Here is a 13465-nt window from a genome sequence, read left to right on the forward strand (position 1 = left end):
CCATTACTTCATGATTTACCATTACTTGATTTTCTTGAAGTAATGTATTACATTACCATTACATGAGTAAAGTAATGCATTACCATTAGCTTTACTTTCTTTTAAAAAAGTAAAGCTAATAAAGAGTTTTTGCAAATGTTTCAAATATAAAACACTCTTTAACATATATCTACAGGTTCATGTTCAGTATCAGGTTCAAATTCAATGACTATATAAGAGTCATTATTTGCTCAATATATATCATCTTGTGGCATTATGAACAACATAATACATATTAAGTAAAAAGATATTTATAGACATTTGCCATGATACAATGTCAGATATGATATAGAGACTCAGAATTCATGCATAATAGAAAACAATATATGGAATAATGTTGCCGTTATTAAAGCACTAAATAGAGATACTTCCCCAGATTACACAAATCTTTATAATTTTGGACACTTAAATGTATTAATTTATAAACAGAGGGTTTTTTCACAGTTATATTTCTTAATATATTTTAATCGGATTTCTTTATGCTGAGGACACTTTCAGACCAAAGATTGCTTTTGCACTTTGTGATCAAAGTTTCAAAAGTTTCATCTTTTAACTGCATCCTATTAGTTTGAAAATCTTCCCAGCTATACTAAATAAACGTTCTACAGGAGCAGTGGAAGCTGGGACTGAAAGATTGTTTGACAATCTTTATCTTAAAATATTATTATCCAAGATACCTGATGAATAAACTAAGAGAGATTGATTAGGACTAAATACTTTATTATGGTTTGGCGTTACTGGCCGCAGTGACTTTAGGCTACCAATGGGCTGCCTCACAACAATTCAAACAATACAACAATACGTGACGGCCCATCAATAGGCTCATTGCGCAGTGGGTGAGCGCAAATGCACAAACGTCACAAAATATAATATTCTGTACAGTGGGTAAGTGCAAATGCACAGACATACAAATGACAAAGTTATACACAAGGTTTGTGCGAATGGGTAAACGCAAAAGTTCAAAACACATTAAAATTGTCAAAGTTCTTGTGCAGCAAGTATGTGGGCGAATGCACAAGCATGAATACACAGCATGTTAAACACATTAACAGCATTATAAACACATTATATTGACAGTAAAAAGCTGTATCCTATGATAGTTTGAATGATTGCACTCTTCCATTGGAGTTGGGGTGCGACGATAGCGCCATAAATCAACGACAATGTCAGGAATAGAACGAGTGTCACTGCGACGATTTTTTGTTCAGAGCTGCAGGTATCACAAAGATTACGTGGGTGTCACACCGGAACTGAAGGTATCACAAAGGTTATGATGGTTGACCTGAAAAAAATAATGTAAAGAAAAGCAGTATGTGGTTCTAAGGAAAGGAAATGGGGGAGGAAGGGAGGGTAAATTAATCTAAAGAGTATACTTTATTACAGAGAATTAAAAAATGTCTTACCAGTTTCAAGAAGAATCCAGAAATGATGCAAAAAGAGGCCTAATTTTAAAGCGAGTATATTCAACCGGAAAAATTCCGGAAAAACATAAACACTATTTATAGGTCCTTGGATAAATTTGCATATCTTTGACAAGCCAAGATATGCCGTATTATCCAAGATACCTGATGAATAAACTAAGAGAGATTGATTAGGACTAAATACTTTATTATGGTTTGGCGTTACTGGCCGCAGTGACTTTAGGCTACCAATGGGCTGCCTCACAACAATTCAAACAATACAACAATACGTGACGGCCCATCAATAGGCTCATTGCGCAGTGGGTGAGCGCAAATGCACAAACGTCACAAAATATAATATTCTGTACAGTGGGTAAGTGCAAATACACAGACATACAAATGACAAAGTTATACACAAGGTTTGTGCGAATGGGTAAACGCAAATGCACAAGTTTCAAAGTTCAAAACACATTAAAATTGTCAAAGTTCATGTGCAGCAAGTATGTGGGCGAATGCACAAGCATGAATACACAGCATTTTAAACACATTAACAGCATTATAAACACATTATATTGACAGTAAAAAACTGTATCCTATGATAGTTTGAATGATTGCACTCTTCCATTGGAGTTGGGGTGCGACGATAGCGCCACTTGCAAGGGTCATGAACGATTGTTTATGACACTGCAACCGCCACCAATGGAGTGCGCCACTTTCCAAAAGTAACATTGGTGACGGCGGCAGGACCGCAACTCCAATGGTCACCACGAGCCAGTAGTAGTTAATTGTGATGTGGTTAGTCCGGAAGGCCAACACCGCCACAATTTAATAAATCTTGCAACGCACCTTTAATGGTATTTAAAAGGATATCATTACCCAGCTGGGACAGGTGAACTCCATCAGGGTCAAACAACGTAGGTGGTTTTTGGGAAAACTGAGGGTATTTGATGTAATGACCGCCCCTGGATGTTACAAATTTTATCGCTTCTCTATTCATTCGACCCCTTATTTCTTTCATTGCTTTAACATTCTCTGAAAAGCGCCAAGCTAATCTAGGCAGGGCAGGGGACCAAACTATCGTTGTGGTAGGGAACATGTCAAATTCGTGACAAGGTTTTTTTTTTTTTTTTTTTTTTTTTTTTTTTTGGTAATGAATTTATTAATTTCATACAAGAACAGTTATATCATAATGACAAAGCATGAAAGTTTTCAAAAAATGTTAAATGGCTTAAATTGAAAAAACTTGTCTCAGAGAGAGAGAGAGAGAGAGAGAGAGAGAGAGAGAGAGAGAGAGAGAGAGAGAAGAGAGAGAATTATGTAAATAAATGTTGCCATATTTCCCATCTGTTATTAAATTCATTCATTTTATTTTCCACACCTGCAGTGTATTTTATTGCCTTAATATATGATTCGATCTCATGTAGTACTCCAAGGACTGATAAGTTACTTTTAAAGCATCTGCTTCTGTATATGTATTGCTTAACTAGCATAAATATAACATTGCTCTGTCTAATATTTTCTTTAGTTTTGTATTCTCCAAACATGAAAGTATCTTGATTCAGTTCAATATCTATATTCTTTATTTGACAAAAGTTTATGAAGTTATTAAGAAGCTGCTGTACAGTTGGGCAATTCCACATTAGGTGGCAAATTGTTTCCTTTTCACTATGACATAGATTACATAATTTTGAATCAACTTTCCCAATTTTAAACATAATACTATTTGTTGTTAAAATATTATGATTGATGCGATATTGTAGCCATTGTAACTTAGCACTATTGGTAGTAAAAAATGGGATAGAATATATCTTTTTCCATTGTAAGTCAGTAATTTCAAAGATTTTCCCCCACTTTTCCTGTGCACCTGGCTTGACTTCTGATCTATTTAATACATCATACATTGCTTTTGATCCTTTTCTTGTTGTGACAAAAATCTGGATATTTATCGGAATAAAAGGTTTATCTAAACATACATCTCTGTATATATTACACTTTCTCATATCAGATATTATAGCCTGCTTGATTCCTAAAAAAGTTACATAGTTTGTTTTTGTATTAAACTTCAATTTTAGTGTATCTAAAGATATAAAATTCCCCCGTTCATTCAGTAGGTCGTTGACATATATGATATTATTTTTATACCAAGATCTGTAAAAAACTGTTTCTTTCCCTATTTTAAATCTTTTATTATGCCACAAAGGCTGGCTAATATATTCTTTCCAATTACTAATTTGGTTTTTATCTTGAATGTCCTTGAACGCTATAAAAACATCTTTCCAAAAATCATTTTTAATATTCTCTTTTAGGCCAACTAAGTATTCAGTTCCTGTGCTTAATAAAAGTTCGATATCTACTATGTTTTGTAACAAGGTTTTCCACTTTGAATTGTTATTAAAAAGAATTCTTCTTATCCATGTAGATTTTAGTCCTTTTATATAATTTTCTAAGTCAAGCATTTTCAGCCCTCCATGAGAATATTTTTGTGTAACAATCTTTCTTTTTACTTTATCAACATCAGAGTTCCATAGAAATCTAAAAATAATGCTATTTAGTTCTTTCATTAGTATAGGTTGCGGGTTTGGTAAAGTTATAAATAAGTGGTCAAGTTGAGATATGATTAGAGATTTTATAAGAGTTATTCTTCCAATTGGTGTTAAGTTACGCTTTTTCCATTGTTCTATTATACTTTTTATTTTTACCAGTTTTTTGTCATAATTCAATTTATTTATTCTTGTTAAGTCCACATCATAGTGAATGCCCAAAAGTTTAAAGTTTGTTGTCCATTCGAAATTAATTTCTGTACAGATTTTGTCTTCTGAATATTTTTTACTTCCTATCCATACAATCTGGGTTTTTGCATTATTCATTTTAAGCCCTGACATGATATAAAACTTCTCCAACTCTTCCATTGTTGCATTTAATGACTTTTCTGATCCATCCAGAATTATAACTGTATCATCAGCATACTGTGATATTATATATTCATTATCGTTTATTTTTATACCTTTAATATCTTTGTTATGTTTTATATTTATTGACAATATTTCAGCACATAGCAAAAAAATGTATGGAGAAATAGGGTCTCCTTGTCTGCAGCCTCTTTCTAAATTAAAAAAATTAGATAAGATGCCTGCTTGAGTTACACATGACACAGACTTATTTTGAAAAGTTTTAACCCAATTTGAAATTGACGGGCCAAAATTGAAGTAGGATAGGACTTTATAAATGAATTTCCAAGACACCGAGTCAAAGGCTTTTTCAAAATCAATCATAGCTAGGACTCCAGGAATATTACATATTTCAGTGTAGTTCATTAAATCATATATTAATCTCGTATTTTCGCCAATATATCTGCCTGAAATGAAACCCGATTGGTCTGAACTTATTATTTTGTTTAAAGTGTTTTTAATCCTTCTAGCTATACATCCTGATCCAATTTTATAAACTGTATTAAGTAGAGTTATAGGTCTCCAATTTGCAATGTTAAATTTACTTTTACCCTCTTTTGGTACACATGTTATTATCCCCTGTTTCTGTGTTGATGATAATTCTCCAATTTCATAACCCCAGTTTAAAGATCTTATAATGAAATATCCTAACTTGTTCCAAAACATTTTAAAAAATTCAGCTGTAAAGCCATCACTTCCAGGGCTTTTGTTATTTGACATGTTTTTTTAATATTGTTAATGCTTCATCATATGTAATTTTTCCCTCTAATTTTTCACGTTCTGAGTCATTTAATTTCATAACATCTGTGAAAGTTATTCTATTCAAATCAAATTCCGCTGTATCTACATTTGTTTTTGCATTATATAAATTTTTATAGAAAATTGCTACTTCTTTTAAAATGTGTTCCTGTTTATTAATTTCTACATGTACATTGTTGTCCTGTTTTATAAGCTTAGGTATAATTTTATTAACATAATGTCTGTTTTCCAAATTTAAAAAGTAACTGGTAGGTTTTTCGCCTTCGCTTAGCCATTTCGCTCGTGATCTAACTAAATTTCCCATTTGCTTATGCTTTCTTATGTTTTCTAGTTCTTGTTTCTTTTCATATATTATATCCATATTCATTTCATAGTCTTCCTCTAATGAGCCTATTTCTTCTATAAGTTTCTGTTCAGCAATTGATCTACTTTTTTTTAAATAGCTTGCAAATGAAATAGTTTTACCCCTGATTTCGATTAGCAGCGTTTCCAAAAATAGCTGGTCATTTATAAAAAACTGTATTTCAGGGTCTGGTAAATCTAAAATATTTTCCCTATTATATATAGGCAATGCATATTGTTTTTTAATTTCATCAATATGATTATTGATTGATTGTACATATTCAGGTATATTTAAAAGAGAGTTATTAAATTTCCATAGGCCTTTACCATGTTTGAATTCATTCAGTTTCAACAATATCATAATTGGTGAATGATCTGACCTATAGCTAGTTAATATGTCACATTTTTGAACTTGTGTTATCAATGAAGTTGATATCAGGAAAAAGTCTAGCCTTGCTTGTTTTAATGGATTAGATTTTCTCCAAGTATATCTTTCTATGTTTGGGTGAAATTCTCTATAAATATCTGCTAAATCAAAATAACTAATTAGCTCTAATAGTTTTCCTCTTGCTTTCGGGTTATTTACATGCAAATAATTAAAATAATCTTTGGATGTATCTATAACCATATTATAATCACCTACAATAATTATTTCTTCATTATTTATTCTTGTTATTATGTCTGATAGTGTTTGATAAAAAGTGGGAGAATCTTCATTAGGTCCATATATGCATGCTAAAGTTAATCTCTTATTCTCAATTTTGATATCTAAAGCTAATAAATTCCCATTATCATCCTTCACACACTCATATATATTATATTCAAAATTACTGCTGAAAAGTATTGCAATTCCTCTTGAATTAGATGCATAAGAGTTAAATACAACTTCAAAACCCCATTCGTTTCTGATATTGTTTTCAATTTCCTCTGTGAAATGAGTATCTATCAAACAAAGAATGTTACAGTTTTGTTTTCTGTAATACTCGAAAACGTCTTTTCTTTTTTTATCGTCATTCAGTCCTTGACAGTTTACAGAAAGTATCTTAATGTCCGACATGAGCCGATAGACAGATTATTTTTAACTTACAATTAACATCGCAAACGTGGAAAATAATGAAGTAATTCAAACAAATAAAATTTTGGGTAAACAGTAATGTCAAAGAGAGTGAAAGAAGAGAAAGTATGAAGAAGATAGAATACCTTTGTGTAGACATGCTCACTATAACTATGACACAAGGTAAACGTCAACTTTTGCAATTTCAGTGTCCATAAACACAAACCGGATGTTTTATATGTGCAGTTAAAAAAAGGAATGAAATAGTTGAACATAATAAATCCGGAAAAAAAATTAGGTGGAGTAACTGTACATTTGAAAGTTGGTATAATGTTCACACGTGTAAATAAATACATTGCACTTAACATTGTGCGAGAAAATTATGGAGTTTTTTTTTTTAGATCCGATATAAATATTCGCAAGGATTCGCAATAGGTTTCGCAAGGAAACCTATTTTATAGGTTGTCCAGTAAGTTCGCAACATCGCACACATGTTCCTCCATAATATTGAATCTCTCGGGACCCAGTCGCGTGTGACCACTCCGCCGTGTAATGACCACCGCTATATTCTGCATTTGATTAGTTTTTATATAGTGTAGTAAACGCCTGCCCGCTCCATGCTCCCCATCGTCATAGTATCCTTCTTGGATCCTGCTTGAGGAGTCCGTGAAACGATATACAAGAATTCTGTGATCAGCTGATGCTGAAAATGGGTCCAAATTTACTTTTTGGTAAAGGTTTTGGACATCGCTAGATGATGATACTCTTGCTCCGCTTACAAATATTTCCGACCCTTTTTTTGAGTCGGGTCCGTTGAAACGGAATCTACTAGTTCCACATCTTGCGTCGCAATTTGTAATACATCAGAAGATTCCAGTTTTGGAATTGGTTCCTGGTACTTTTCGCCGTTTGGTAATACGATTCGGCCCCTCTCGACCTTTGTTCTGATATTCTGCGATCTTAACATATCTGAGATGGCGTAAAGGCGTTTTTTTCCTCCACCATAACTGTGGGTTCCTGTGTTGTTATGAAAAAAGGGAGGGTTACCTTTGCCATTTTTTTAGATTTTTGAGCTTGTAGTAGCTCATCTTTCATCTTTCGATCTACTAATTTCCCTGTAATTGACACTGGTTTGGAATTAACAACACCTTTTACGCTGTTTCTGTGGATTCTCACGAATTGGATATCGACTCCTAATGTGTCTTTAATTGTTTCGGGGATGATCTGCATTAAATTTTCGCCTTGTTTGTACGGAAAGTTGTGAATAAGAATGTTGTCTCTCATGGACCTTGCCCTCAAATCTGTTACCTCAGACTGCACATTTTCCATTTTTCTATCGAATTTGATCAGCATAGCCCTCATGAGATCGAGCTCCCTCCGCAATTGTGCGTTTTCTGCGCGGACAATATGAATTTCGTCGTAATTACTCTCTGCTTGTTCTCCAATATAATTGACAGTTTTTGATATCCCCATATCTGGATCTTCTAAAGTTTTTTTAATGGCCTGAATTTCACTGTATATCGGCTCATATCTCGAAAGTTTTTTACTTAAATCTTTTACTGTCTTTTGTAAGGATTGAAAATCCTTTAAAGGTACCGTTACCTGTTTGTTTTCGTCAGCTGGCTTCGGTGAGTTCTCCTCCCCGGGCTTTTTGTTGAACATTTTTACAGGCCTTTGTTGTTTACCTGTTGACATTTTCACTTAAATCCTTTGGTTTTTTTGCACTGAAAATTTTGCAGAATGCTCTACAAATGTATATTAACAGACGGGTATAAATACAATTTCACTAATCCCACCGTAATTCACACTGCCGGAGCCGAAATTTTTACCTGGCCATTGTTAGCACGTCACGTGACACTTCGTGACAAGGTTGTGGAAAGGAGCTCCAGCAGCTCTTCAGTGGTTTTCTGGCCAACATTGTTTGCTCTGCAATGAATGATGAGAAACTCAGGACGATCTTCTAACCTTAGCAACGTTGATAGCCTAGTATTAAGGTCTTGTAGCTTCATGCCACTATATCCCTGCCATAAGACTGAAGTATTCTCGAGATTAAGATTAAGCCCCCCCCCCCCCCTGTCTTGATACTGCACTCATAGCTGCTCGTTTGATGATAGAAGATCCGACAATCCAAACTCTGACAGGACCTAGAATTATCTTGTTTATGGTTAGTAAGATAGAGGTTACCGAATGTATGTACGAAATGCATTAGAGCGCCATCGTCCTGACCCTTGGATGACGTCACTGTGAACGCCTTGAATAGCAAGGGTTGTAGCTGCACCTATTCTAAATGAGTGGGAATTATAATTGGAGCTATCAACCCCTATTGCATTAAGACAACGCTTCAATATGGTGATAAATTGATAACGGGTCAATGGTTGACCTTCAAAATGAATAAACAATGGGCCAGTTTGAGATGTGCGCATGTGTAAGTAGGCATGTATGGCGGCAAAAGGACAAGCAACATCATTTGAAGCAGGAATCTGCAAGTTTGCCCCCACACCTAATTGGTCTGTTTTTGAATGACAAATTGTCAATTGAATGTTGGTCTGCTGCATTGTTATGTCATGAAATTGGATGATAGTTGCTGGTGTGTTGCCTTTAGACACTGTGAATTCCCCTATGCGCAAGAGGGCGTGAAATGCTAAAGTGAAAGCTGCAGTGAATAGTTTGGTTTCGTATATGGTGTTGCATACAGTTTGCAATGTTGGTATACTTTTGTTTAAGAGCTGTAATGTAATAGGCAAACGAGTGTCCTTGTGTAGTGTTGTTCTTTGCATGCCCTGAAGTAGCTTTCTTATAATAAAATGATTAGTAGGATCTACATTGTAAATTGCTTTGCTGTAAAAACTGATGGCTGCAATGTATGACTGAGCTGTGGAGTATTTGTAACCTGAAAGTGACAGGTAAGCGATAAACCTTGTAATGTGAGTGTCGAGAGGTGGCCACAGACTGGGCAGGTTATGAGACCGGCGAAATGTTTCAAATGAATTGATGCCTGCTGTGTGTGTTTGCCTAGTGTTTACAGCAACTGAAGCGTTGAACAATGATTGGATGTGACTTTTGAGAGTAATGTCTGGAATAGGGCTGGAATGGCCTGCGGATGAAGGTCTGCATAAGGTGCTGCTGCTCGAAAGACTTCCCACTGTTTGCGAGATATAGAATCAGCAATTATGTTTGATTTTCCCGGAATATGTTGTGCTTTAAATTGTATGTTGTGTTTTAAAGCCATTAAGACTAACACCATTACTCTTGGGGACTTGGCTGACTGTTTGTTGAGAATATGTACAAGGGAAATATTATCTACATGGAGGATGACTTTTTTGTTTTGCAAACGCAATCCCCATATCATGAAGGCTAATACAATAGGTACTAATTCGAGAAAAGTTATGACCCGCAAAATTGGCTTGTTTAACCATGAAGATGGCCAGGTAAAATGAACCCACTGACCCTGAAAGAAACTGCCGCAACCAAGGTGGCCAGAACCTGCACTATCCGTGTAAAGTTGCAAAGTATCTAGTGTAACCCATTCAGTGTCTGGGAAGTATACAACGCCGTTAAAGTTGTCTAAAAATTGTAGCCATGTGAACATGTCTTCACGGATAGGGTTCGTAATTCTGATGTGATGATAGGGAGAGGGCACCCCGGACATAACATTGTAAAATCTCCTATTGAATGCACGGCTACCTGGGATGGCTTTACTAACGAAATTGAGCTTGCCCACTAAAGATTCTAACTGGGAAAGAAGAATTTGTTTCTGTGTGACCCAATGCTGCAACAAAAGTTTAAGTTCTTGAACCTTACTAACAGGAATTTGGACCAGCATGTTCACAGTGTCGATTTCTAAACCAAGAAATGTAAGCTTAGTGGTTGGCTCAATAGTTTTGTCTTGGTTCAGGGGGACCCCTATTTCTGAACAAATGTCCTGAAAAGTGTGCACGAGAGCTGAACAATTATCTGAATTGGACTTGCCAAAAAAATAAAGTCATCCAAGTAGTGGTGAACTGTATCGAGTTGTGTTTTAAATTTGACAACCCATTCTAAGAAAGTGGAAACAGTTTCAAATATTTTGCATGATATTGAACACCCAAAGGGGAGGCATTTGTCGATGTAATAAGCCCCATTAATGTAAATTCCTAGAAGTTCAAAGTCCCCTGGGTAAATTGGCAGAAGACGAAAAGCATTTTTAATGTCCACCTTAGCTAATAGAGCCATAGGACCTAGTGTGCTTATCGTTTGGACCACTGTGTCAAAAGATGTATAGGTAACTGTAGTGAACTGTGGGTCTATGTGTTCATTAATACTGAAAGAGGGTGGGTAGGATAAGTGTGTTATCATACGCCATCCACCGTCAGCTTTGGGTACAACACCTATGGGAGATACGTGTAAATTAGGCATGGGTGGGAGTAAGTATGGGCCAGACATTCGACCTGCCGTAACTTCACTCTATATTTTTTCCAAGAGAACCTCCTCGCTGTCGGAAGCTGAACTCAAGTTTTTTGAGAAAACTGAAATGCGTGGTCCAGAGTATTGCAATTTAAAGCCATGTTTTAGACCATCCTCTAAATACCTTGCCGAACCCTATCTGGGTATTGACTCAAATAATTGCTAATTGCGCTAATGATTATGGGAGAATACCCTAGGACCCAAATGTCTCTGGGGTTGACGAGGGTTTCCTGCCCAATGTTGGTTGATGCGTGTTTGGTGTGCTGGTGTCTGATACCTGAATGTGGCATAAGAGTTGTTGCGGACTGGAGTGGATGCCCGAAAGGAATTATTTGCATGACCCGGGGGTGGGTTAGCACTGTTGCACAACATAGATGGATGGGTGCCATTGCATTTAGACATCGGTGTATGTACGGACAATGGGGCTTGTAACAGTTTGCTTTGAGATTGTAATCAAAGCACTTGTGGTGTTGGGTACTAGAATATTTATTTGAATTGGTAGTCATGTATAATAACTAAAGCTCATTATCTATGATTCCCCAGTTCTGTGACGGGTTGTGTGCAATCCTTAGCCTAAATTGTTCATCGTACGAAACCCACCCATTAGAATTCTGTGCCCCTAAGCAAACGTTGTGCATATATTTAATAAGCTGTTGCGATCTAAGTGGGTGCACTGCAGTATAAATGCTAAAATAAATGAGAAATGCATCTGTCCATTTTTCGATAGATGTTATTCTGGTTGTGGGTTTTGGTTGTGATATGATGTTACCCTGCGCATCAATTATGAGAGTAGATGTTGCATGGGCATTAGTGGGGTCCCTTACCAATAATGTTCCCAGATTGACAAATTCGCCCTTGATAATTTTTTGCTTAATTGGTTGGTTTACATGATACCCAATAGGAACTGTAATAGAGTTGATTGGTTCAGGAGTAGGCTGATGGGTTGCGGTGATAATGGAAGTTATCCCTGTATCTGTGCATGTAGATGTGAGACTAGAATTGACAGGCGAAATGAGGCCGGGCATTAGAGTCGTGGATTGTTGTAATGTTGCTACAGGGGGATTAAAAATCACATTACCCGCCTGATCCTGGGCTTGCTGTGGTGGGGCTGCCTGTTGTAACAGTGCCGCCTGATGCTGTGGGGCTGCCTGGGGTAGTTGGACTGCCTGGGGCTGAGGGGGTGCCAGTTGAGCCTGGACATCTTGTTCGTTATTGTTGGTCTGTTGGCGTTGAGCCCTGCGCCGGCCTGGCCTGCGTACTTGTCCTGGGTCTTGAGTATCACGGGCAGCCGCCCGTTTAAGTTGTCTCTTCGGCCTTGGCATTGACCCCGTTGATCTCGTGGTATTTTAAAACAAAAGCGAAAATTGTTACCTAATTAATTTGTAAATAAATCAATGTTAATCAATTTCATAAAATTTTATTGGTATATTGGTAGCTTAGCCGAAAAAAAGCAGTAAATTTAAGATCAAGCTAAAATAATGTGCGCCATTGAAGATTGCACTCGAGAGATTGTTACATCTAAATCCATACAATCAAAGGACCTCAGTTGCCATCGAGCGGAAATCGGTGGCATATATGCCTTTCTCGACTTAATAAAATTGATAAAAGTATTTGAACGATTAAATTAATCTAAAGAGTATACTTTATTACAGAGAATTAAAACATGTCTTACCAGTTTCAAGAAGAATCCAGACATGATGCAAAAAGAGGCCTAATTTTAAAGCGAGTATATTCAACCGGAAAAATTCCGGAAAAACATAAACACTATTTATAGGTCCTTGGATAAATTTGCATATCTTTGACAAGCCAAGATATGCCGTATTAGTTGCAAAAATAGAAAAAATACATTAATCTTGTATTTTCTATCAGTCCAAACTAATGTACTTAAATACAACAGAGAGAGAGAGAAAGAGAGAGAGAGAGAGAGAGTAAAATTATTTTCAAATCGGTTATAATATTGGAAGTGATTTTGATTTTTATCATGGATGGACAGTGCATTCATTTTGCCCTTAAAGGTGCATGTCTGTCCTCTATTCTATTGGGACATGGCGTAGGGAAGGGGATTGGGGTGTTTAGCAGTTCTTTGTGTTGTTGACACATCTTTATTGAAGTGCAAACTAATTGGAGTAAATTGTTCAAATGATTTAAAACTCTAAATAACAACACTCATAAAAGTGTTATGAAACTGTGTTGTTATATCTAGTAATATAAACAATTTAAAAATGAATCTTTTTAAATAATACATCTAAATCATTTTTATTTCAAGAATTATTTCGTTCTTTTTTATGACAAACTAATTTATATTCAATTTCAGCTATTCATTTATTCATCACATTTTTTTAAGTGAACATGCATAAATAAGCATAGTAATGCAAAGTAATGCCATGTAATACCAGCATTACACAAAATTTTGGAAAGTAATGAATTACATTACCATTACTTGTAATGCTAATTTTGTGGCATTACACATTACTAGCATT

General features: G+C 35.7%; 1 protein-coding gene across 2 annotated transcripts; it reads right to left on the reverse strand.

Moving 5' to 3' along the window:
- Positions 1-738: 738 nt before the first annotated feature.
- On the reverse strand, positions 739-12343 carry LOC128163507 (lethal(3)malignant brain tumor-like protein 3). 2 transcript variants are annotated; one of them, XM_052827124.1, is made up of 2 exons: positions 12064-12343; positions 739-1321 (listed from the first exon to the last, which is right to left on the reverse strand). In XM_052827124.1, exons 1-2 carry the CDS (start codon positions 12305-12307, stop codon positions 1308-1310), a joined length of 258 nt encoding a protein of 85 aa, XP_052683084.1. In that variant the 5' UTR covers positions 12308-12343; the 3' UTR covers positions 739-1307. The 2 variants fall into 2 exon arrangements, with proteins under 2 accessions (XP_052683084.1, XP_052683082.1); XM_052827122.1 differs by lacking the exon at positions 739-1321 and adding an exon at positions 8407-8686.
- Between the last annotated feature and the right edge of the window lie 1122 nt (positions 12344-13465).

Source organism: Crassostrea angulata, chromosome 9 (genome assembly GCF_025612915.1).
Source record: "Crassostrea angulata isolate pt1a10 chromosome 9, ASM2561291v2, whole genome shotgun sequence".
NCBI lineage: Eukaryota > Metazoa > Mollusca > Bivalvia > Ostreida > Ostreidae > Magallana > Magallana angulata.

Bases quoted from the DNA above. Each gene is read 5' to 3' on its own strand.
- LOC128163507 (XM_052827122.1), bottom strand. From the start codon at position 12,307: ATGCCAAGGCCGAAGAGACAACTTAAACGGGCGGCTGCCCGTGATACT. The intron at 8,687-12,063 runs GTAATGTGATTT...AGATAATTCTAG, and splicing joins GCAAGCCCAGGATCAGGCGG to GTCCTGTCAGAGTTTGGATT.